The sequence below is a fragment of the Elephantulus edwardii genome, unplaced genomic scaffold, assembly GCF_000299155.1.
Source record: "Elephantulus edwardii isolate Elephantulus edwardi_28Jun2011 unplaced genomic scaffold, EleEdw1.0 scaffold00117, whole genome shotgun sequence".
Lineage (NCBI taxonomy): Eukaryota > Metazoa > Chordata > Mammalia > Macroscelidea > Macroscelididae > Elephantulus > Elephantulus edwardii.
In genome coordinates, this window is record NW_006399867.1 from 2,560,841 (window position 1) to 2,585,190 (window position 24,350).

Below are 24,350 nucleotides of genomic sequence, written 5' to 3' on the forward strand. Positions count from 1 at the left end.
GTTTTTGTTTTTTCTGTTTGTATATATGTGGAAGCAGGAGTGGCATCCACTTCCCAAACTTTGTGCCTCTGGAAACTCTGAACTTTGATAAATGTCAGTGGTTGTAGAGGGGCTTCAGGCTTTTTGTTCATGAGGTCCCTGTGAAGTTGTGCTTGACTTGAAGGCAGTCAACAACAACACAACAATGTTTCTGTGTTTTAATTAATTTATCAGTTTATTTTAGTACTAACCTTGTGCTTGTCGTTTTAAATTGCCATAATGTTGATGTACTTAAAATAGCTTTAGCAAGTCTTACATTGCAGGATATTTAGGTCATTGTCAGAATTTTGCTGTGAATAGTTGTGTAAGCTATTTTTATTCTTCTTCTGGTGGTGGTGTTAATTTTTTTGTGTGTGTGCTAGGGTTTCTTCTGCTGGAATATTATCCCTGTAAGCTAAAGCTGAAACTCTTGAGAAAAGAATAGAAATTACTGCTTATTCAAACACTTAGTGAATTCCTTGGTGTAGGGTTTTGTGCTGGGTGCCGAGTTGCTGGGAAGTTTTGAGAACCAGTGGTTAGGTATTTCTGCCTTGATTATCCTTGAAGAATGAGGTTTTAGCAACCAGCTATGCCTGTCAGACCTCTATTGTTTTCACTTTAATGCAGATTGGTCCAGTCTGATTGTGCTAAGGTTTTTCTCAAAGAAATATGTTTCTTTAAAGTCAGAAAAAAAAGTACCATGGGAAAACAGAAGATTATTGCTTGTATAACTGGCCTTTACTTATTTTTTAAAAAAATCCTTCTGATTATTGGTTGCATGATTTCACTGTGAATTTCTCTTCACAGATCATTTCCACACAACTTGCCCTTCTAAAACTGCTAGTATTTACTAAAGTGAAGAGCTTTAATTTTCAAGCTAGCTAGGAAGCCTCAGTGAGCGGTTCAAATTCACCAGCTTCTCCGTGGGAGAAAGATGGTCGGTCTCCTTCTGTGCAGCTCACAGCCTCTTGAAGCCCACTGGAGGATCAACTATGAGTCAGTTTCAACTCTTCCTCAGTAATAGCAGAAGCCTAGGTTACATTATCAAAAACAGTGGTTACATAAATTATCTTAGCAGCCAGATGGGAAATCTTGAAGTAAACAGTTGTTCCTCCTCCGGTTTTTCGGGTTTTTTTCGCCGCCTTCCTTCTGATTGTAGTTTAAGTTACATAATGTGATAGCCTCCTATTTTCTTTGGTGTATGAATTTCCTTGTAATAAATGAATGAAAATAATGTTGAAGAGATGAAGTAACATGTCTTTCTTCTATTTCAGGAATCCATCTGAACAACAATCTGAACCACTTGAAATTTGGCTTGGATCACCATAGACTGACTTCCCCTACACAAACGGCTGCAAAGCTGGGAAAAGTGGATCTGCCATCCACGAGGGCAGCAAGTGACAAGATTGTGCTCTTGGTGTGTAACAGGGCCTGCACCGGGCAACAGGGGAAAAGGTAAATAGCAGGCCTTTCCCCAGGAAGTGTTGAGGTGATAGAAGTCTTATAGAGTCAGGTGTTTTAAAAAAGTGAGGGTGAAAAAACTTCTTGACTCACAATACTTGATTTTTTTAATTGGAGTATTTAAAAACAAAAGTTGACTTCACTTTTTTTGCAACATGGGCAGGTATGAAATGAAAAGAACAGAATCTGAGAAAGATTCTTAAGCCCCAGTTTTTTTTTGTTTTGTTTTCTTTTGTTTTAAATTTTATTAATTTTAATGAACATTTACAGAGATTTTGGATTTCCATTCATTCATCGTTGCGCTTAAGCCCCAGTTTAAAGGCCCATTTTATGTTTACCTTCAGATTGGACAGTTCTTGGACTCTAGATTCCGTATCTAAGTGCTTTTTTAGCATCTCATCAAATTTTCGACATACTTATTTGAACGGTACTTACATGAAATCTGAAAAGTGGACTCATGCCCTTTTTTCTAAGTCTGGCTCGTCACTGTGTGGATTACACCCCAGTGGCACCATTATCCATTCATGGGTGTAAGCCTGTGAATTGGTTATTTGCTTTGCTTGTAAGAACTTATGAGGGTTTGATTCTCTCTTATTTATTTACTTTTTTTTTTTATCTGATTTTGTGAGGGTTTACAGAACAGGTCAGTTTTTCATTAAGCATTTCATGCACATTTTGTTTCATGCCATTGCAGCGCATAGTACTCATTCCACTTCCCTTGTTCATCCTTTTTTTTTTTCACTTCCTGCCCTGGAAAGTTTGTCTCTGAGTTTAGTCTCAAATAGTTGATGGTTTCGGTGGAAGCATACATCTTTGATGTTATCTGTCCACTGTTGGGATGAAAAGCTGGGCGGTGGTCATTTATTCTGTTCCAGGCTTGAAGAGTAGCTCAAGGTCTGTCTTAGTCTCAGAGGCTCCACCCTCTCAATTAGATCAGTATGCCTGACCTTTTTTATGACATTTGTGTTTTCTTCTATATTTCTCTCACTCTGTCCAGGCCCTTCTAGTACGATCCCTTTCACATCAGTCGGTAGCTGTGGCTGTTCGCCATCTAGTTCTGCCCTCAGAGTCTGCTCGCTGCCTGATGTCCTAGTGTCCCACTGCCCTAGAAGCCATTTGGTATAGAAACTGTTAAGTTTCATATAGAAATCTGATTTGCTCCTGAATTCCTCATCCAGTTATGAGCATTTTAAACTTTCATTTAGAAAACTGTCCTAAAATAAATTCATTGTGATTCTGTTTGAAATGATTAAGGATTTACTATATTAGAGGAATTAGTATATGTCTCTTGTAGTATTTATCGTAGTAAGTTCTGGTGGAGTAGTTCATAGGGAGGTGCGCTGTTAACCCAGAGACCCCCCCTTCTGTGGAGGTTCGAATCCACCAGCAGCACTGAGAGAAAACTATGGGCAAGCTCCTCCTGTGTGATTGACAGCATCAGAAGCCCACTAGTGGTCAGCTGTGAGTGCTGGGCCTCAGAGGCGGTAAGGCGATGACGATGTGGTGGTATATTTATTTCTGCCAGGTTTGGTCTGCCTTTTGTGCTGCACCTGGAGAAGACAATAGCATGGGACCTTCTGCAGAAAGAAATCTTAGAGAAGATGAAGTATTTCTTGAGGCCTACAGTTTGCATTCAGGTTTGTAAGCATTTTCTATTCCAGCTCATCTCTCATCTGTACCCATGGAGGAGTAATCGTAAATCAGGAATGGAAATCAGCCCTCTGTACTTGGAGGAGACCAGATAGCAAGTAGAGAAGCCCTTGGTGAAGAGCTGTTTAATAATTGTGTTGAGATTTTCAAGACTGAGAACCTGTCCTGGTTGCTGTGAGACTTTCTTTGAAATGCTGGGCTACTTTTTTGTAATACTGAATAAAATTTAGCACATGATAAACTTTAAGAGGCTTTGGTAGAACATCAGCTTGCATGATTTTAAAGTTTGATTGCTGTGTTAAGGTGTCTGTGACAGACCCTTAGGTTAATGCTAAGCTAAAGCATTGCGTTGTCTTGTGCAGCACGTTTCCTGTGTAAATTGTGCTGGGGAAAAAAATGACATTTAAAGTGTATTAGACTGATTCAAAACTTCACAAAGTATTACAGGAAACATTTTATAAAATGAACAGGTACTGACCCTTTGTGCAAAGTTTTTTTTGAATTTCTGCTATGGAGCAGATGCCCTTGGGGAGGAATTCAACCTAATGCTTGTTTAACATTTGACGCAGGTGTGTCCATTCAGTTTGCGTGTGGTCAGCGTTGTGGGAATAACATACTTGTTGCCCCAGGAGGAGCAGCCCTTGTGCCATCCAACAGTAGAGAGGTAAACACACCCAGCCACCCCAAAACTAAGCCAGAGTGTCCCTTCCAGAGCTTCAGATACGTGCACATAATAATGTCAGGTGACGTTGGGTATGCTTTCTATGTAAATGTGGTAGATTCTTAATTCTCACTTGGACATTAAGTACAAATTTTATTTTTTATTCAAATTTGAGGATGATTGGGTATTATCTTGTTTTAAATCAGAAAAGCCATATAATACTAATATTAGAAAAGAAATTAGGCCACTGTCCTCAACAAGATGGCTTGATACAGTGACTATAACAGTGGACTCGAGCGTGTCAGAGATGGTGAGGGCAGCACAGAACAGGGCGATTTTCAGAGGGTGAGGAAGATTTATAGTTGACTAGATGGCATCTCACAACAACAGCAACAACAACAACATGTCCTGGGACTATAGATAATGTGGTATTTTATATTCATCAAGGTTGGGATTTTCCAGATAAAATTCTAGTCCTCCTTGAAATCTCCCAGCGGTACCCAGTGGCCTAAAAGTTAAAGTCCAGAAAGATGCCACAATGTATGAGATTCTTCACGGATTGAACTTTGAACATTTCTGTTAGGAAATGCTTTGCTCTTCCTGTCCCCACTGCCTGAAACCTTTAGTGATACCGAAGTACTGATGGTTGTTCCGTATGCTGGACTTTTTCAGACCTGTGCTTTTGCATGTCTTGATTTCTTTTCCTTCAAGCCTTTCTTCATAATATCCTTTCACCTTTGGTAAAATGAATCATCAACCTTTGAAATTGATCACTGCACTCTTGAAATTAATCAATGTTCTTTCTATAAATGAGTATTGTAGTTCTAATACTTTATTGTCTTAGTGAACTAACAGTGATATTTATGTTCATTATATATGCTTGGGAGGGTAGAGGGACAGGACAAGAGAGGAAGACCCTTGATAAGATGGATTGATTCAGTCACTGGGGTAATGAGGGTGGGTGTATCATAGACAGTAAGATTGGCACAGTATAGAGCAGGGTTTAGGGCTGTTGTACATAGGGTCACTGAGTCTCAGGTGACTCGACGGCACACAACAACACAATATATGTATGAATATATTTGAATACCTATAAGGACAAATAAATACACACACATTATTGTTTCTATAATAGTTTTCTTTCAACAACTAGTAAGATAATCACAGTGCCTTCATATCAAGATTCCAAACTGTTAACAGCATGGTGTTATTTGAAAGCAGCTTGCTGTTTGAATTTGGAGATGATATGTAATCAACTAGATAGTAACCCAGAACACTGGGACAATTAAAAAATGGATGAGTACTGTTGATGATGATGGATGTGGAAAGAGTTTCTCAGGAGGCTTTGTGAAGGAAGAAGACGGAGTTTGAGTGGGTCCTTGCAGGATGGATATGGCTTGGATTGTTGTGGGCATAGTGTACACGGCATTTGGCACTCAGTGTGATTGGTGGTGGTATTGGGCATGGTCTAGGGATGAGGTGGAGAGACAGATGCAAGGGCATGCTTTGCACTCAGATGGAATTGCTGCCAATTCTCTTTAAATTAGTGAGAAAATGGGGTAAAAGGTCTCAGAGACATTTGAGAATAATTGTCCACAGTATGAGACTGTCATCCTGTGTTTGAACCAGTCTCTTTATTTGTGTGTTGAACATTTTAAATATTTTCCACTCCAGGTGTAGTCTAGTTATTAAGTGTGATTCTATGATGATTTCACTAGAAACCTTCTCTAATGATAGACTGAAGGTTTTCAGAAGTCATTATGACTTCAGGTAGGATGTAATTACATTGAAGTAAGGTATTTTGTGTAGAAAGTAATGTATGGCTTCCCCTCTGTTTCCCCAACCCATCCTGTAGGGCATTGAAATCTTGTGGACCTGGGGGTACTGCTCATGTGAAATTAGTAGTAGAATGGGACAAGGAGACAAAAGATTTGTGAGTATTTTGTTTTTGTTTTTGTTTTTTTTAAATATACTTTGTAGAATCTTTGTTTAAATATTATTTCAGTGATATACCCTTGAGCTTCCAAATTAGTTGAAACACAAATCTCTCTCCTCTTTAGGTGAGTATCCAGATATGCTGCTAATCCTTTAGTTAAACAATTTACAATTCTGGTCTTTCTTTCAGACCTGGAAACCTTAGAACATGTATCTCCTGCTAATGAGACAGAGCTGTATTTTCAGTAACTTTATAGGCCCAGCTACTGTGACTGACAACAGCCCATTAAGTCTCATAGGCTGTGTCCACTATAAGCCCAGAGATCCAAGGGACAGGAACAAGCTTATATTAGTACAGCTCATGGCCAAGCCCGGAATGTCAGCTGTCAGCTCCAAATTCTGTCTTGAAAATTACCTAGTAGGATAGAGACCTTTGCAAGAATATTTTGCAACATAGGAAAATTGGATTACCATTTTTGCTTCCTTGTATGTTAATCTTTTTGTGATGACTTTGGGCCACTTTATGAAATGGTAATTGTATTTGTGTCAGTTTGCAGGGGAGGATCTGATAAATGCTTTCCCTCCTAATTGTAGCTTGTTTGTAAACACTGAAGATGAGTACATCCCTGATGCAGAAAGTGTCCGTCTGCAGAGGGAGCGTCACCATCAGCCTCAGATGTGCACTTTATCCCAGTGTTTCCAGCTCTATACCAAAGAGGAACGGGTAAGGAGCCACCCAGCATCGCCGGGAGGTGAGGGGCGTGGGGCAGATAGAGAGGGGCACTGACAAGGTGTCGAGTCACCATGACCCGTAGCGACCCTACGAACAAAGGCTCGGAACCTTGCCCTCTCCTGAGCCAGTCTCACTGTCTGAGACACCTGACCCCGTGGCCACAGTCACTGTGTCAGTCCATCTCATCCAGGGACTTCCTCTTCTGCGCTCTCTACCCTTCCAAGCATGGTGTCCTCCAAGGACTGGTTCCTCTTGGCATCATACCCAAAGTATGTAAGAAAGCACTTCAGAATCCTTGCCACCAAAGAGCAAACTAGTTTCACCCTCTCTAGGACAGACCTATTTGATTTCTTGGCAGTCCATGATATATTCAGTACTCCAACACCATAACTCAAAAGCATCAGTTCTTCTTCTGCCATCTTTACTTATTGTCCAGCTGCAGGTCAGCAGGTTCAGATGCATAGCAAGCAATTGAGAAGACCAAGGCCTGGATCAGATGCACTTTAGTCTCTAGCCTGACATCATTGCTCTTTAGCACTCTGGAAAGACCCTGACAGGAGAAGCATGGGCAAAACAAATCATGCCTTAGAAAACTCTGAAAGATTTTTGCATTATGCATGGAGATGTTTGAGAATGTCAGAAAGTTTAGGGGAGAGCAGACTTGATAGATGACAACATTAGTATTTGTATTGACTTTCCAGGGCTACTGTAACACATTCTCAGGTGGTTGTAGAAGGATAGCATTTCGTTCTTTCCCAGTTCTAGAGGTCAGAAATTTGAAACCAAGGTAGTGGTAGGGCTGTTTCCTCCATATGTTCTGAGGAACAACAATCTTTAGTCTGTGTCTCCTAGCTTCTGGTCGTTGTTAACAATTCTTGGTGTTCCTTGGACTGTTTGTACATATGTACAGTCTGTCATCAGTGACATTTTCATCTGTGTGTCTTCTCCTTATCTGTCTCTTACAAAGACATTAACCATAAGGCCGTTCTGTACTATCATGGTTTTTTTGATTCTTAGATCTGGAAAGGGCCTGTTTCTCAGTGAGGTCACTTCCACAGCTTCAGAACATATCTGTTGGAGGACATTATGGAACCCTGTTCTGCCAAGTGTTTCTCTGACCTAGAACAACGAGTTCAAGTTAGCAGGACACAGTTTAATAGAAATTCATTCATTCAGTTAATGTTTATTGAATACGTAGTCAGTGGGAGGCGCTGTACTAGGACATGGGGATGTTGCTATTATTGTTCGATGCCATCTTCATAATGTCTGAGGGGCTTGAGCACATTATTACAGTCACTCCGTCAGTCCATCTGGTCTTACACCCTCCACTTTTGCCAGCATGATCTCTTTTTTTAGGAATAGTCCCTCCTGACCACATGCCTAAAGTGTGTGAGATGAAGTTTCACCAGCCTTGCCTTTGAGGAGCATCCTGTTTTCACTGCCTCCAAAACAGACTTGTTTGATCTTTTGGCAGTCCACAGGATATTCGGTACTCTTCTTCTGTCGTCCTTATTAATTGTCTTAACTTTCAGATGTATAGGAATGGAAAACATCATAGTTTGGATTAGGTACACCTTAGTCTTTAAGTGGACATCGTTGCTCTTTAGTACTTTGGAGAGGTCCTTGACTGCAGAATTTCCCTTTTGATGTTTGCAAACACACCTTTTATTTTCTCGACCACTGTTGCGGCAGATACTGATTGATTATGGATCCAAGTAAAATTAAATCATTGACAACTTCAGTCTTTTCTCCATCTGTCATGATGCTGCTTGTTGCTTCAGCAGTGAGAATTTTTATTTTCTTGATGTTGAGATATAATCCGTATTGAAAACTCTACTCTGATCATGTAATAATTATTTCATATCCTCTTCTTTTTATGTAAACAAGATTGTATCATCTATATAACGCAGGTTGCTGATGAATCTTCCTTTAATCCTAGTGCCACATTCTTTGTCATACACTCCACCTTCTCAGATTACTTGCTCCGCAGACAGATTGCATAGGTATGGAAAGAGAATGCAATCCTGACACCCATCTTTGCTGATTTCAAAATGAGCAGGGTTCCCTTGTTCTGTTCCGACAGCTATTTCTGAGTCTACATAGGTTTTACATGAGCACAGTGAAGTCTTCTGGGATTCCCATTCTTCTTTCTCTTAGTCATACTTTGCTTTGATCCACATAGTCAGTGTTGTTGTGTACCATGGAGTCAGAACTGAGCCATAGGTGACCCTCCAGCAGATTTTCAGAGGCAGTAAATCACACAGGAAGAGACTGCTCATCATTGTCTGTGGAACTACAGCTGGTGGATTTGAACCCTGTACCTTTGGGTTGGCAGTGCAGTTCCTTACTACTAAGCCACCCAGGCTATATAGTAGTACATAAATAAAGTTTGTGCCCTCATGTAATTTACAGACTGTTAGTGAGACAGATAGCACATAGGTCAAGAGGGAAGACGCCTGGGATAGCAAGGAACTTGGCATGGTTGAGGAGCAGAAATGAGGCTGGTGTTCCTGATGGGCTGCAGTGAGCGGGGAGAGGTAAGCTCCCTGACCATGAGGACTTCATCTGTCTTGGTACCTAAACAATGACAGCATTTAGAGCAGTGCCTGGCACCTAGAAAGGATTCAGTAAATACGTAGTGAATAAGTGAGTGAGTGCCACATGACACATTTCATCTTTGGCTCTCAAAATAGCAGTACAGTTAGAGAAGAAAAGGTTAACATCCGACGGTGTGACAGTAGCTTTGGGGTGGAGTTCCTGCAAGCTCGGCATTGCTTAGTATCTGCCAATGTCATGTTGCCTTCGGATGCTTTAGAGCCAGCATCTCGGATCAGGTGGTGGTAACACTGCCCTTGCTGTCGGCTTGCACCTGTTATGTTTAATGGATGGCAGACAGTGGTACCTAAAGAGTGTGGGCAGGGCATGATGCCCCTGGTGCCCGTCCTGGCTCCTCCTCTGCCCTCTCACTGCACTGTGTCTTGGCACAGCTGAATCTGTCTTGATGGTGGCTTTGTGGGATCGGCTAATTATTTCTAAGCACTTCAAGAATGCTCTGTGGATGAGGAATTGCAATTAATTGTGCTAAAAGGCAGAACTTGGAAATTACAGGAAGACAGTTTTAATAAACTCTGAAAGTGGAATAAGCTGTCTACCGAGAGAGCTCCCTTCATTTGCTGGAGAGAGTCTGTGAGACCAGGGATAGCCAGTGTGGCCTGCATGTTGGGGCCGACCCAGGAACGCATGTTAGGAGTTTATAACCACAAAGTACAGAGGGCAAAGAGGAGTTTGAGAAGCAGTTAGGAGCCTAGCTGCAGGGTAGATTTGGACTGCTGACCAAAAGATAAGTGGTTCATAGCCCCTGGCCACCACAGGAGAAGGATGAGGTCATTGGCTTGCATAAGATTTATGACTGTTGTTCTGCTCTGTTCTGTAGCGTCACTATGTGGTGGAATCGACTTTACTGTTATTGGTTAGTTTATGTTATAGCAGCTAGACATTCTCACAACATTCTTACTGCATTTTATGAAAATACCAGTTTGCAGTGGATTGACAATGTAAGCACCTGCTCTTTAATGTAAACTTTGTTCTAGGTGGTGACTTAACAAGGACTGTAAGTGTGTCACACAGCTTTCTTTTCTCATGTATAAACACGATGGCTCTCCCCATCATCGAGGCTAGCCCCCCTCACTCAGCTTCTCTTTCAGGTTAACCCTGCCTGCTTCTCCCCTTTCTGCCTAGCTTCATTGTTAATAGTCTCTCTTCTTTTTACTCACTCATTCCAAAAACCTCTTGTCCTTGGCCTCACACTGACCTCTGAAGTTCTCAGTGGCCGTCAGCTGGCTCAGTTCGCTGGTGTTTTCTCAGTTCTCAGTCCTCTTTATAGGATTTAGTGTTGAGAGTTGTTGTTAGGTGCCGTTAAGTCAACAGCAGATCTGAACCTTGCCCTGTCCTGTGTCGTCCTCGCTGTCTCTCATGTATTCATTGTTAAAGTCACTATTAGTCCATCTTGTTGAAAGTCTTCCTCTCTTTTGCTGACCTTTTCCTAGCATGTTTTTTTTTCCCCAAGGACTGGCACCTCCTAGCAACATGCCTAAAGAATGAATAAAGATGACAGATTAATTGATGCCATTAAATTGTAATGTTGGAGAGGAGTACTGAATGTCCTGTGGTCTTCCAAAAGAACAAACAAGTGTGTCTTGGAGAAGGTGCAACCAGGGTGCCCCTTAGAGGCCAGGATGTGAGACTTTGACTCCCAAGGAAGGGCCGGTCCTTGGAAGAAGACAAATGCTTGGAAAGATGCTGTGCACTGAAGGGAACGCTTTTGAGTCATCTGTTTCTTTCACTCTTATATTCTTGTTTTTTCACCTTGTTTTTTCCTTTAAAGCAGACATTTCCGAAAGATGCCCCTTTCTTGTCTCTTTCCCTCCTCTGTGTGGGGTTACGCATGCCCGTGACTTCCCTTACCTCGTGATGTCGGTGGTCCCAGAGCAGGGAGATCACCTGCACTCCAGAGCTGATTTTTTAAATCTCTTATCAAGCGTGCTCTGTTGTTACCTCTTACACATCGTCTCCTGAAGCTGTCTGCCTGCAGAGATGACAGTGGGAATTTGAGGCTTCACAACTGTGGTACTGAAAAGATTGTGTTGGTAGCAGTTTGGGTTCGGCCCTTAGGGGAGAGAGCAGGTAGGGAGCTTGAAGAATTTCAGGTGAGAAAATGGATGCAGATGGTGTTAGAGGGGATGGAAGGAGCATGTGGTTAAATGACCGTTAACTGAAAGGTCAGCAGTTCAGTCCTCCCTGTGGCTGTGCTGGAGTCAGGTGGCAGCCCTGGAAGGCACAGGAGGACGTTCTACCCAGCTCGGCAGCAGTGGGTTGGGGTTTGGGTCCTCCTCGTGTGGAGCGCTGTCTAACACAGGTCGCCTCGTTTCCAGCTGGCCCCCGATGATGCCTGGCGTTGCCCGCACTGTAAGCAGCTGCAGCAGGGAAGCATTACTCTCAGCCTGTGGACTCTGCCCGACGTGCTCATCATTCACCTCAAGAGATTTCGGCAGGTGTGAACGTCGTCCAGCACCGAACAGAGGCAGCCCTGTGACCCGGGGGCCTGTGCACCTTCTACTGGTGTTGCTGTTTGATCAGGGAGCCTGTCTGTAAATTGCAGGCACCCAGCCGTTCTGAGAGGGGCCCTGGTGGTGCAGTGGTTACAAGACTCAGCTGCTAACCAGAGTTCGATGCTTTGACCCCACCACACACTCTCTGGAGGAAAGTTGTGGCTACCACCTTAGAGATCTGGGGGGGGGCAGTCTTGTCTCCTCTGTTCTGTAGGATCACTTGAAATTGTAATCGATTTGACGGCACTAAGTTTGGTTTTTTATTATATGTTCCTATGTTTGCGGTTATGCTTTGTTTTATGCCAAAGCAATGTTTGAGATTTTCATGTCCTCTGGCCCTTTTAAGTACTGAACATTTTAGTTGTAGTTATTTTACTTTGTTCTAAAAGGGTTTGCTTTAGAGTTTAAACTTTAAAGATAGTGCTCAAATTTTGTTAAATGTGCTTTGGGATATTAAAAAAATTAAATAGTGGTCATTTCTAGGGGAGGTAGGATTGTATTTTTGTCTAGAATAGAAATGAGTGTTGTCCTAGTTGAAGCATAAATCTATATTAAAAAAATCTTTGTGGAATTTTCTCAAAAACATTTCTCTAGTCCCTGAAGTTAGAATTATCTTGTTGTTTACCTTAGAGTGGGAACCGACCCATAGCTGATGCCCCAGCAAGTTTTTAGAGGCAATTAGTTGCATGGGAGGGGATTGCCCAACCTTCTCCTGTGGGGCAGCTGGTGGATTTAAACTGCATGCCTTTGGGATTGCAGTGCAACTTCTTACCACTAGGCCACAGTGCTCCCTAGAATTAGACAGCAGCTGCATTGTATTACTGCTGTTAGGTGCTCTCAGGTCATAGCCATCTCCTAGCGGACCCTCCAGTGGGGTTCAGAGGCTGTACATCAAATGGGACAAGACTGCCACCCTTTCTCCGGTGGAAGAGCCGGTGGATTTGAGCTGATTACCTGTGAGATGACAGCTCAGTCTGTTGGCAGACTACCCGTAGCCAGCCAGAATAAGAGAGAAATCTTAGAGGAGTCTGAGTGTGTGTGTCTGTGAAAGGTGGTATCTGGAGCATGAGGAAGCATTGATCAGATGAAGGGGGCCCGCGTTTGCTCAAACATGGTGCTCAAACGTGCGGGTGTCCCTGGTAAAGAGCATATGTGCACAGTTCTTTGGCCCAAGGATGCATACCATGCCCAGGAGCCCAGAGCAGGCCGTTTTGGCTGGATAGGGAGAGCAGTGTTAGTGCAGGGAGCAGAGACGGGCAAACTAGTCATTCAAGCAGACCCTTGTAGGTAGAACGGGTGTCCAGCGATGAGTTTTAAGCAGAGAAACAACATAACCAAATTAGTGTTTTGAAAAGGCCATCCTAGATCCTGTGTGGAGAACAGGTTACAGGTAGGTGGGAATGAAGGCTGCTCGGGAGACCAGCAGGGGCCATTGCAACATCTTGAGCAAGAGATGCTGATGGCTTGGAATAGAGTCAGACGATAATGTTGGAGAGAAGTGAGTAGATTAGAATTTGCTGATGCAGTTACAAGTGTCAAGGGTGACCAAGTCCTGGTCCACAGGGCAGGGGACGGGGCTGTGACATAGTGCTGGGGAGTCACGCTCCTAGTAATAAGTCGAGGTCCCAGCTGTGTATTTGCTTTCCATCTGTCAGTAGATAACAAGTTTAAAGGTTTGCACCCCAGGCTTCTCTTGATTCTTTTGCACACACAAGGCTAATTTCCTTTCTTTGTTTCTTTTGAACACATTAGAGGCCTCCGCTGATTGTGATTGCGGGGCTTCTTAGCTGGTTTCCTAATTGCCATGACTTTTCCCTTCCAACGTGCTTTATGTCGTGCTTACGCACCCATCTCCGTAAAGGCCTCAGTGGCCCCAGCTCACTGCAGAATTCCTTCGGCCTGAACTTTGTGAACATCCAAAGCTCGTTCTACCTTACTCTTTAGAAAAGCCTTCTCCTAGTAAATTCCCGGCTCCTTGAGATGACATTATCCATCTGTCTGTCTGTCTGTCTGTCTGTCTATCTATCTTTAATTCTGGTGGCCTAGTGGGAAGGGGCTGCACTGCCACCCTGAAAGGGGTTCAAATCTATCCATAGTTTTTAACCTTCATTGTGGTTTGAGTGAAAGCATACAGAGAAAATTGGTTTTAATTCAGCAGTTCATGCACATCCTGTTTCTGTGCTGCCTGTATTCCTGTAACGATGCCAACCTCAGAAACCTTACGGTGGAGGGTCACTGACCCGAGGGCAGTGGGTGTGGTTCTGGTCTTTCGATGGAGGAGGTGGAAGGAAACATGCAGTAAATGTCTGTTGATGTTTGATGGTTGATGCTTGCTTTTCAGAGGATGAGTTTAATTTATAATAGAGACCGTCCCCTAAATTATTATATCAAGATGAGTCATTGCTGGCAACTGTTCGCATGTGTGTTTGAGGAGATAAGAGGGAGGGGACATTGTTCAGTGAGGGCTGTTGTGTGTGAGGTCTTGGTTTGCCTCTCACATTTCTTCTCACTCCCTTTATTTTCAGTCTCCATGATAGAGGTATTAGGATTAACCGCCTGAAAATGTTACTCTTGTCGGTTAAAACACCTCATAGAACTGGTACCTTTTGACAGATAAGGAAATGAACACCCAGAGAGGCTTGTTAGGCCTGTCCCTTTACATTACCACTGCTTCCATTTTTAGTGTTGTTAAAAATGTGTTCTAGATGATTACTGTTTCCCAATTTTATTGTACATCTATTACTTTGCTTCCCTATTTTGTTGTATGTCTTTTAGGAAACATCAGATAAGGAACCAAATAGTTTCAGCTGATAGGATCTCTATTCCACAGTAGTACCTGCTCTGATCTACTGTCTGCTTGTATTAGAATGCAATCAGAACATGTTTTTCTTCTTGTAACAGGAAGGAGACCGGCGTATGAAACTCCAAAACATGGTCAAGTTCCCTTTGACTGGCCTGGACATGACTCCTCACGTGGTCAAGAGAAGCCAGAGCAGCTGGAGCTTGCCATCTCACTGGTCCCCATGGAGACGACCCTATGGACTTGGGCGGGACCCTGAGGACTACGTCTATGACCTGTATGCTGTGTGCAATCACCATGGCACCATGCAAGGGGGGCACTACACAGGTCTGCAATGCCAGGGGCTGGGTGTCCATAAGGGGGGTGCTACACCGGCCTGCAGTGCCAGGGAAACACCACACAGGTCTGCAGTGCCAGGGTCTGGGTGTCCGTAAGGGGAGAGGGGGTGTGCTACACAGTTCTGCAATGCCAGGGGAACACTACACAGGTCTGCAATGGTGGGGGCTGCAAGTCCATGAGGGTACTACACAGGTCTGCAGGACCAGGGGCTGGGTGCTCACAAGGGGGTGCTACAGTGGTCAGTGGTGCCAGGGGCTGGCGTCCCCATGCTTTCTACAGACCCGTTTTGCTTATGACACAATTCCTTTGTTTTAGAACCTTCTTTTCTCACCCAGTAGATAGTATACCAACTGTGAAGGCAGCTTTTCACTATCTGGTTCTCTCTCCAAGAACAGATAACCTAAAATGTGTTCTCTGAGTTGGTCACCCAGCAGTTACCTGATGGGGTTGCAGATGATGTGCACAGTAGACAGCATGGCCTGGTTAAACCGGGACCAGCTCTTCGTTTACCAGGCTGCACCCTGAGTTTGAGGATTGCTCTGCCTGATGGAGCTTCTAGGTTTCTTCCTTTTATTTGAAATGACTGGGAGCCGTTGTGTAGTATCCTTAAGCTGACTTGGAAAGGGTTGTTCTTTTAGCTTTAAGCTTAAATTTACTTTCTTTATAAAAGCAATTTTGTTCATCTTATACAATCTAGAGACGAGAGGGAAGTGGAAAGAATGCCATTAGTCTTAAGCTTGTCTAGCTATAAACAAACCATCCATATCCATTTGATATGTCCTCTTTCCTTGTACTGGTTTATTTCTATCAGATTTCTCTGTTCTCTTACTCTGTTGTGCTAGTTTGGGTATGCTTTGCTCAGGTGAATACTTGTGGACCACCTCCTCTATTGAGCACCTCGACCGGGCAGGGCACTATCCAGACATGACTAGTTCCACCCTTCACCGTCTGGGAGTGCAATATAGCAGTGGGGACGTAGCTCCAAATAAAAGAGAAGTGTAGTAACGTGGGGTACTGGTTCTGTGATGGAAGGGTGTACCGCAAGGAGGAAGTGGGGACAGGAAGAGCTTACTGGGTTAACACCTGTAGCCTGCTCTTGGGACATTTATGCCCTAATAGGGGGCAGAGAGAAGGGGGAAATGTCAGAATCAGAGAAACACAGTGAGGTCTGATGACTGGTGTGCACTTTTACATCCTGATCTTCACTCATTGCCTCTTAAGCATTCTGATAGAAATGCTTAATTAAAAAAAAAAACCCTAATTAGAATCCTGTCCCCATCATTGCGTGTATGTGTTGTCTGTGGTCTTTAACTTTTATCCCTATCTCAGTGAATATCTGTGTGCATATTCACTTTTTCTTTATCTTAGTTCTGTATGAGTCTTAAAAGTGGAATTACTGAGGGCAGCATGTGCATGGACAGTTCAGAGGCCAGGCCCACTCGACTCTTGGATGTCTTGTTTGGTCATGTGTGCGTGGGAGTTGATATGAGGCTAAAGCTATTACCTTTGAGAGCTGTACAGCAGCTGGGACTCAGATTGCTGCCTTTCTCACGCTTAACATATTTAATGTGTCTCCTTCACTCCTGATAGGCTTCCTTTCTTCATTAATGCAGTAGTTTGTATAACAAGACCCTCGGATGCCGGGGCTGACCGTTAATTCTAAAGGTAGGGAGAGGGAGGAGACTGTGCCAGGTGGTACTTTAACATCCCTGAGCTTCTTGGGGTTTCTAACAGTTGACTGGTAAACCTGTCTGTGACTCGTAGACAAAGGAGTTGGCTGGCCATCCCTAGCCTTGTCCACTCCTTCTTTAAACTTCTCTTTGCTGATGTCTTTTGTTCCTCAAAAAGGAAGAGGTAGAGGAAGAGAACTAGATGTTTTATTCTTTCTTTCCTTTTTTACTTTAAAATATTTATTCTTTAAAAAATTAGTTGCTTTTTGTACAACTAAACAAAGTTCTTAATGTTTCTTTGGCAGTGGAATACAATGGAATTTTACAGCTATATCAAAAAGTTACCTTTGCCTAAGAAACAGTATTTACTGTGTATTCATAGTTGACTGACAAAGTTCTCTACCATCTGTACCTTAATTAATTGAGCTATCTCAAAAAAGGGCATCACAGGATTTCCAAAAGAGAAAAAAGAAAGACATTTACATACACACCTTCTCAAAACACAGTAGCTTGGCCCCATTCTCAGGCAATGTGCGATAATTGCCAAATACAACTTATTGATAAGAAAATTCCTTCAGTAATAAAAGATACTTCTAAGTCCCAATGAAGTACTGCTTTAGTTTAACTGTACATTTAAAATAAAATCATGTAACCTTTTGCTATTTCAAATATATTTTTAAAGGCTCATTTTTAAAGATGAACCTTCTTTCCTCTTTCCCCTTTCCCAAAGTAACTGCATTATACAGTAAAACCTGCAAAAGCTGGAACCTCTGTAAGGCAGAAACCTGTCACAGAAGAAAAACACAAATATTTTCCACTTAACAGAGCAACAGAAACGTATTCAGACTGTACCCTGTCAAAGGTGGAAAACTTGTGAGACCCCAAAAAACAAGGTTGTCTCATTTGGTTCCGGATCTCATAGGTTTCACTGTATCTTTGAAAGTAAGCAGGAAAACAAAAAACAACGCCCCGTGCTGGTAACACATATATAGTGAATGCATTTGGATGAAGTGGGATTCCAAATGTTTTAGCAGTTAACCTTCTTTCTTCAGCCCATGCTGGTCTCTGTTCCCTTCACTAGAAATATTATTGAAAAAGGATTCTGTTTTGGCATAATAGTTTTTAGGTCCAAGCGGATCTTCCTCATCAGCACTTCCCTCACTGTCTTGGGTAACCACTCCTGAGTCTCTTTTATCTTCACCATCTACAGGTTTCTCCTGCTTCTCAAGTTTATCTTCTTTTCATTTAAGTTAATTTTGGAGCTCTCTGTCAATTTCTTCTTTGTTAAATTGTGCCTTTGAACTTCCAAAGTCAAAGTGTTTCTCAAATTTTGTTGGCCCATCTCTCCAAACACCAAGTCTTTCCCTCCCTCCTTGGTAGACCCCCACAGCCTCTCCGAGGAGCTGAAGGAGTACCTGGAATTACTTTGTTTCTTGCTCTCATATTTAAGTTGTTCATTTTCTGGCCTTGGAACTAACTTCACCTCGCCTGTACTCTTGGTTCTCTGTTGCTTTTTGACTGTTAGATGGCAAAGGCCTGGTTGATACAGGGCTCCTTCTCCTACTGGGTGCTGGAGCAGGTAAGTGGGCTGAGGTGGTCTGTGCTGCTTGTTCCATGCCTGGGCTTTTTCTCAAAGGGTCTAATTAACTGAGGGCTTGAACGGCCTTGATATAATGGTGGTTTTAGAGACCTTGTATCCTGCATGACAGCAGACCTAACTGCACTACTTTGGGATGAGGTACCACTGTTTGAGGATGCTTCTGTTCCAAAGATGTCAAAGAGCTTCCAGCAACACCACCCGCACCAAAATGCTGTCCAACTATTGAACTTGGACTGAACTGACTGTTTATGGGCATCCTGCCAGAAGGTCCATTGGAACCCACTGACAGGAATGAAGTAGAGGAGCCTAGTGAAGACGCAACGGTGGCTGGGTCTTGAGACAAAGAACATGCGGTTTTGGTGGCTCACTAACAGTGGGATCTTTAATATCACTTCCTCGGAATAGAAGGTATCCAAAGACTTGATCTTGAGGTGGTATCAGATGATCTGTTGGTCTGTCTTCTGTACCAAAGGCCTGGACTTTGGCAAGGGCTATGGTGGAGTTCCCGGTATCGATGGTGTACAGGATGCCCTTGTAGTGGATCTCTGCCTTGGAGATGAGGCTGATCTTGCTGCTGACGTAAGGGGCTCCCCTGCTCATGGCTCTGCCACTGCTTTGGGCCACTTGCAGAGAGGCAGGTATCGGGCCAAGGCCACCCGCTCCGTTGGGCTACTCGTGTGGTACCTACAGCAGACACCTCAGACTCAACCTGGTGACAGCTCTGTCTCCGCTACCTTCCTCAGCCTCCCTCCTTCAAGCCTCAGCACGGCGGTGGCAGAGGCCTTTATTCTTGAAATGTTGTCGTTCAAGTTCTTGAAATACTTAGGTGCTGCTGGAAGCAGTGGTTTGTGAGAGGAATGATCCCAGCTTTGAGTGAATCTCTAATGGAATGACGTGGATTACCTGTTTACCCGGGGAAGCACTTTCATGAGAAGAAGAAGAAGATAGCGAAGTTCAGGGCTTTCTGAATGCACAGAGACCAAGCACTGAGTTGATTCCCCTTGTGGCGAAGCCTGTAGGGTAGAGTAGAATTGCCCCATAGGGTTCCTAAATCTGTCATCTTTACAGAAGCCGATTGTCACATCTTTCTCCCACTGAGAGATTGTTGGAATTGAACTCTCAGCCTTTTGGTTAGCATTTGAATGCTTTAGCCACCACACCACCAGGGATACTTAATGGAAAGTAAAAGTTAATATCCACTCTAAAAGTAAGATCCAAAGTTGTTGTTGATAAGATTCCAACTCACAGAAATCCTGTAGGACAGAGCAGAACTGCCCCATAGAATTTGACTGGCTACAGTGGTTAGTTGGGAAGCCTTCCTCCCTGCAGGGTGTTGGGGGTCATGGTGTCAGCCTTCTACTTTCTGCTCAGCCCCGGGGCTCCTTGAGAATTACTACACGCTTATGGATATTATATGTTTCTGTTTAAATAAAATAAATAATGATACATATATGTTTTATATAACATTATTTTATATACTTACTGTGTTTTGAGTTCAGTATTTGCTTTTGTTGCATTGTTGGTCATTCTTTGTTCTTTGATACGGAGTCACAGACTTTTAGAATGGAAAGGCACTTAAAGGGAATTTAGTTTTACTCATTACCAGATGTGGTCCCCCTTTGCTGGTATCCCTAATTGCTATCCACGCCAGCTTCAGCTGTGGTAAAGAATGCATCTTCCATTTAAAATGCTGCTGCTTTGGAAGATAATATCTTAAAGCAGTTTTTAGCAAGATATTATTACTGGTTAAACAGTGTTTTAGCCAGAAGTTGCTTCGAAAAATAGCATGGAGCTAGATTTTAGTGTATTATGTTGCTCTTTCTTTATAAAAGAGAACAGAGTTGGAAGCATCTCTGAAACCTCATATTTTTGTTGGAGTCAGTGCAGTCCAATAGCGGGAGTGTGGGTGAGGAGGCTGGTACAGCCTCCCAGCTCTGTGCCTTGTTATAAACTGGCCGCGATGTTCACAAGCCAGCAGTGATCATGCTGTTAACCTGAGAGGTCCTCAGGTAGTTCCTCTTTGCCATATATTATTTCTTCTTTCTCATGTTTAGAACATACTGCCACTTTTCTGGTATGTAAATTGTTTATAGTAGTTTAGAGAACATATTACATAATTCTGAACATTGTTAAGTAAAAGCTAGTCTGTATTTTAAGTTTCACCTGTAATATTTTTTTAAAAAAACTTTTCACGCAGGCTCCAGCTGTAAGTATGTAAGAGGGTGTGTGTGTGTGTGTGTGTGTGTGTGTGTGTGTGTGTAACTTGAGTAAGAAGCCTAGAACAGTGTTTTCTTAAAATTCTCTGTTGGTGAACTCTTCTTTCTCAAACTCTCCAACCTCCCTGAGCCAGTACTTTGGTTAAAGTACAATAAAAATTTCATGGCAATAGCTGGTTGTTAATGAGAGTTTCTAAATGCCTGCCCTCAGTTTTGGCACTTACCTTGTACAGTAAAAAAGAATTCCCCCAAACTGGCACATCTGTACCCCTCAGTTTGAGTAGTACTGGTCTTGAAAACATTTCAGAAAATAGTCCTAGAGACAAAGAAAAAAATGAGCACTGCAGTAGAGTTCTTTTGTAAATACCTCATTTGCTCTTTGATGAGTTGGTGCTGCGGTTTGGGCATTTGGCTACTAACCAGAAGGCAAGTGGTATGAACCCACCAGCCTCCTATGGGCAGACGAAGCAGTCTGGTCCTTGGAGAGATTTGCAGCCTGGGCTGCCCTATGGAGCAGCTTTGTTCCACCCTGTGGGGTGGCTGTGAGGCCAGCATGATTCTCGACAGTGGGTTTGGCTTGAGGGCTGCCTCAGTTTCCACACCGAAAGAGAACAGACCATTCTGTAGAGAATCAGCGCAAAGCTGGTGGAGGGTGCCTCTGCTACCTTCTCTCTTGGGGTTCTCTCTCCCCTCACTCCTCCAGAAGGCCAGTGACCTCCACTGCCTGACACCCTTAACTGAAAGTACTGCTGTTATGCTCTGTGGTTCTAGTGAGTTTTTAGCCCCACAGCCCATCACGCCCCAAAGATCGTTTATAGAATTTTTTCTGTTCTTCACATTTTTGGGAGACCTGTCTGGTTAAGCTTTTCCTCATGCAATTCCCCTTCATCTCTCAATGATCTCACTTAGGAGAGTGGCTGTGGCCCGTCGAAGACATCACCCCTGGTGTTTTTCCCTAACACACATGTTGCAGATTCTCCTGAATATTTTAACAGGCTTTGATTCTCACCCTCATAGATTGATATTTTTAGAAAAAGTGTGGTAATAACCTTATTCATTTCTTTGCATACCTTTTTGGATCATGCTTATAACACTCCTTATGTATCCTTCTAGGATGATTTACGTTTTTGTCTATTTCTGCTGATAGGCGAATGCTCTTTAGTTCTGTCTCAAGCTGAGACCTGGAGCTGGAGAGACCTCCTGAACTCCTGTGTTTTGTTTACCAGGGAAACTTGTAAGGGGCCTTGCCCAAGTTTCTTAGTACTGTTGTAACAGAAATAATACCAGTGGGTGACTTCATGAACAGAACTTTTATCTGCTGACAGCATAGGAAGCCACATGTCCGACCTCTGGATGTTAGTTCTAGGGGGTGGTTTTCTCGGTTCTGCGGGAGGCCCCTTTTCTGTTTCTTTACCTTCGTGGTTGTCTTGTGGCATCGATCTTGACCTGTTCATCCTTGTGTTTGTGCCCCGTCTGCTCCTCTGTCTAAAGTGAAGTAACAAAGAGAACCTTGGTCCCGAGTGGATTTAGACTCACTGGTACAGGGTTTGGGTTTACAGTGCATAGATTGGGGGACACAATCACACCTTCACAGACTTTGCTGTGCACCCCTTGAGGCAGGCAGGATGAGATAGAGTTTAAGGACACACATAGGATCCGGATAACCTGGCGTGAACTGGGTCTGCCCTTTCCCAGCTGCATGGCTTGCTAGTCTATCTTTTTGATTGTCTACAAAACAAATACCGTAAAATGAAGTGAGATGCTTGGTATGTAGCAACCACTAGACAAATATTGATTATTGGAGGCAGGGATGATGAGGCTTCACCTCACATACTTCGGGCGTGTTGCTAGGAAGGGCTATTGCTTCCAGAAAGACATGGTGCTTGGAAGAGTGGAGGGTCGGCAAAGGAGAAGAAGACCCTCAACCACGTGGGTTGACACAGTGCTGCGTTGGGCTGCAGTGTGTCAGGAAGTGTGAGGATGGCACAGGATAGGATGGAGTTCATATCTGCTGTTATGAGTTGTACGTGACTCAACAGCACCAAACAACAACAACAAAACATTTCTAGGAAGTTCTGGTGGCCTAGTGGTAAGAAACTGTGCTGCAATCCTGAAGGCATGTGGTTTGAGGCCACCTGCTGCTCCACAGAAGGACGGGCAATCTCCTCGTGAGATTAACTGCCTCTCAAAACCACTGGGGGGTCAGCTGTTGGTTCCCACTCGATGACACACAATAACAACAATATCAACATTATCATACCTGCTGATAATATTTTCCATTCCTAATGAACACTTAGGGGAGCTCGGTGGTGTCCTCCACTGGGAGTTGGGAGCTGCGCTGCTAACTCAAAGGCGGGGTGTTGGTGGTTTGAATCTCCTAGCTGCTTGCTCTGAGGTGGGCATCTCCTCCTGTGCGATTTACAGCCTCTCAAAAACTTACTGGAGGATCAGCTGTGAGCCAGTGGTGACTCAGTGGTGATGAGTTGTTAACACTAAACTGTTCCATGTTTAAATTCGGGTTTCTTAGCAGTTGCTCTTATGGCATTTGGGCTGGATAGTTGTTTGTGGGTTTGGGCCGGTCTGTATACTGTATGATGTTTAGCAGCATCCGGGTCTCTGTCTACTAAATGCCTGTAGCACCCTCCCCAACCGTGGTGCCCAAAGATAACTCCACTTGTTGCCTGATGCCTCCTGGGAGGAAAACTGTCCCTGATGGAGAACCATTTATACTTCTTTAAACCAGCATTTCCTATGCCGAAATAGAATTTCACCTTTGTTGGCATAATCTGGAATTTCTCAGAGAATTTTGTCCAGGTTTGATAATGGGATGCAGGTTTTCTAAAGCCTGTTTTGGTGTTAATACATGCAGAGATAAAATGCCCTTGGGCTAATTATGTGAACCGATGAGGCGGCGTCTGTGTAGAGTGGAGTGGGTGGCCCCCTGCTCCTGGGACCAACAGCCTCTCTTTGTTGGCAGCGTACTGTAAGAACTCGGTGGACGGCCTGTGGTACTGCTTCGATGACAGTGACGTGCAGCAGCTGTCTGAAGATGAGGTCTGCACGCAGACAGCGTACATCCTGTTCTACCAGCGGCGGACAGCTATCCCCTCATGGTCTGCCAATAGCTCAGTGGCAGGTAAGGTCTGCTCCGTGTCTCAGTCGTCAGTGGTCCAAGGGGGTGACTGTTGGTGTGATTGGGTTATTTTCACATTTGGATCTAATCTAGAAACTAGGGGACCACGATCAAGGGAATGAGGGTGCACCTGTGAGGGCGGGTAGCTGTGGACAGGCAGCGTGGGAGGGGAGGGTGGCCTGGACAGAGCAAGAACTTGCTGTTGCTTCTGGAATGAACAGTGAGCACAGCACGGGCTGCTGAAAATGCGCTGAGAGATTTGGGCCTGAGACTTGGAGCTGCCGTCTTGAACTGAGTTGTCTTGATGCACACCCCATCTAAGTCAGTGTGTTACCCAAGTGTTAGCATCTAATGTGGATGCACTGATACTGCTGACTTCAAGGTGTTGGGAGCATCCCATTAGGTAGGTTCATGCTGTCACATTTAGTGAAGGGGAAGCACCATTAGAAATGTATCCTGCCCCAAAACCAAAATTGGCCTGTTCTGTTAAAGCAGTAATGGAAAGTTGTAATAGTATTACACATATTGGGCTTAGTCATGGGGATGGGGGGAGGGGGTCCCTAGCTTACTGTGTTTACTAAATAGCCCTACAGCTGCCCCCCCCCAGATGTGAATAGTCACATCACAGATGATAGTATGCAAGGGGTGCATGCTGCTTAGTGCACACTTGAATTTATGAGGATCTCCGTTTATCAGAGTACGGGGCTGTGTTAACTGTCAATCTCTTTGAAGTACAGGAGGGGAAGTTTTAAGTGGCTAAAAGCAAGCATCACTTCTGCACACGGACCTTCCCACTGTTCCAGAGTCTGAGGGGTGCTCAGAGAGTACCTTCCATGGTCTGCTTGAGACAGCCCTGCTGCTTCAGTGTCCCGATTTCAAGTCTCTATTGTTTTATTATATTTAAGCAATTTCCTGGAACAGACAGGCCGGATAGCTGTATGGAAGTGTGTTTGTGTGTGAAAACAGTTAAGAATTTCCATAGAACAGTATGCTTTGACCTTTTTCTTTGTGTCAGTCAGAAGTTTA

At 43.7% G+C, this 24,350-nt stretch overlaps 1 protein-coding gene across 1 annotated transcript in view; it reads left to right on the top strand.

Annotated features, from left to right (window-relative positions):
- Positions 1-24,350, top strand: part of USP31 (ubiquitin specific peptidase 31) — a 100,060-nt gene that overhangs the window by 71,012 nt on the left and 4,698 nt on the right. The window contains exons 8-15 of the mRNA XM_006892692.1: positions 1,293-1,473; positions 3,005-3,116; positions 3,699-3,793; positions 5,646-5,723; positions 6,320-6,449; positions 11,390-11,509; positions 14,468-14,693; positions 23,169-23,327. Coding sequence (XP_006892754.1) covers positions 1,293-1,473; positions 3,005-3,116; positions 3,699-3,793; positions 5,646-5,723; positions 6,320-6,449; positions 11,390-11,509; positions 14,468-14,693; positions 23,169-23,327 — 1,101 coding nt within the window. The remainder of the gene's footprint in view (positions 1-1,292; positions 1,474-3,004; positions 3,117-3,698; positions 3,794-5,645; positions 5,724-6,319; positions 6,450-11,389; positions 11,510-14,467; positions 14,694-23,168; positions 23,328-24,350) is intronic.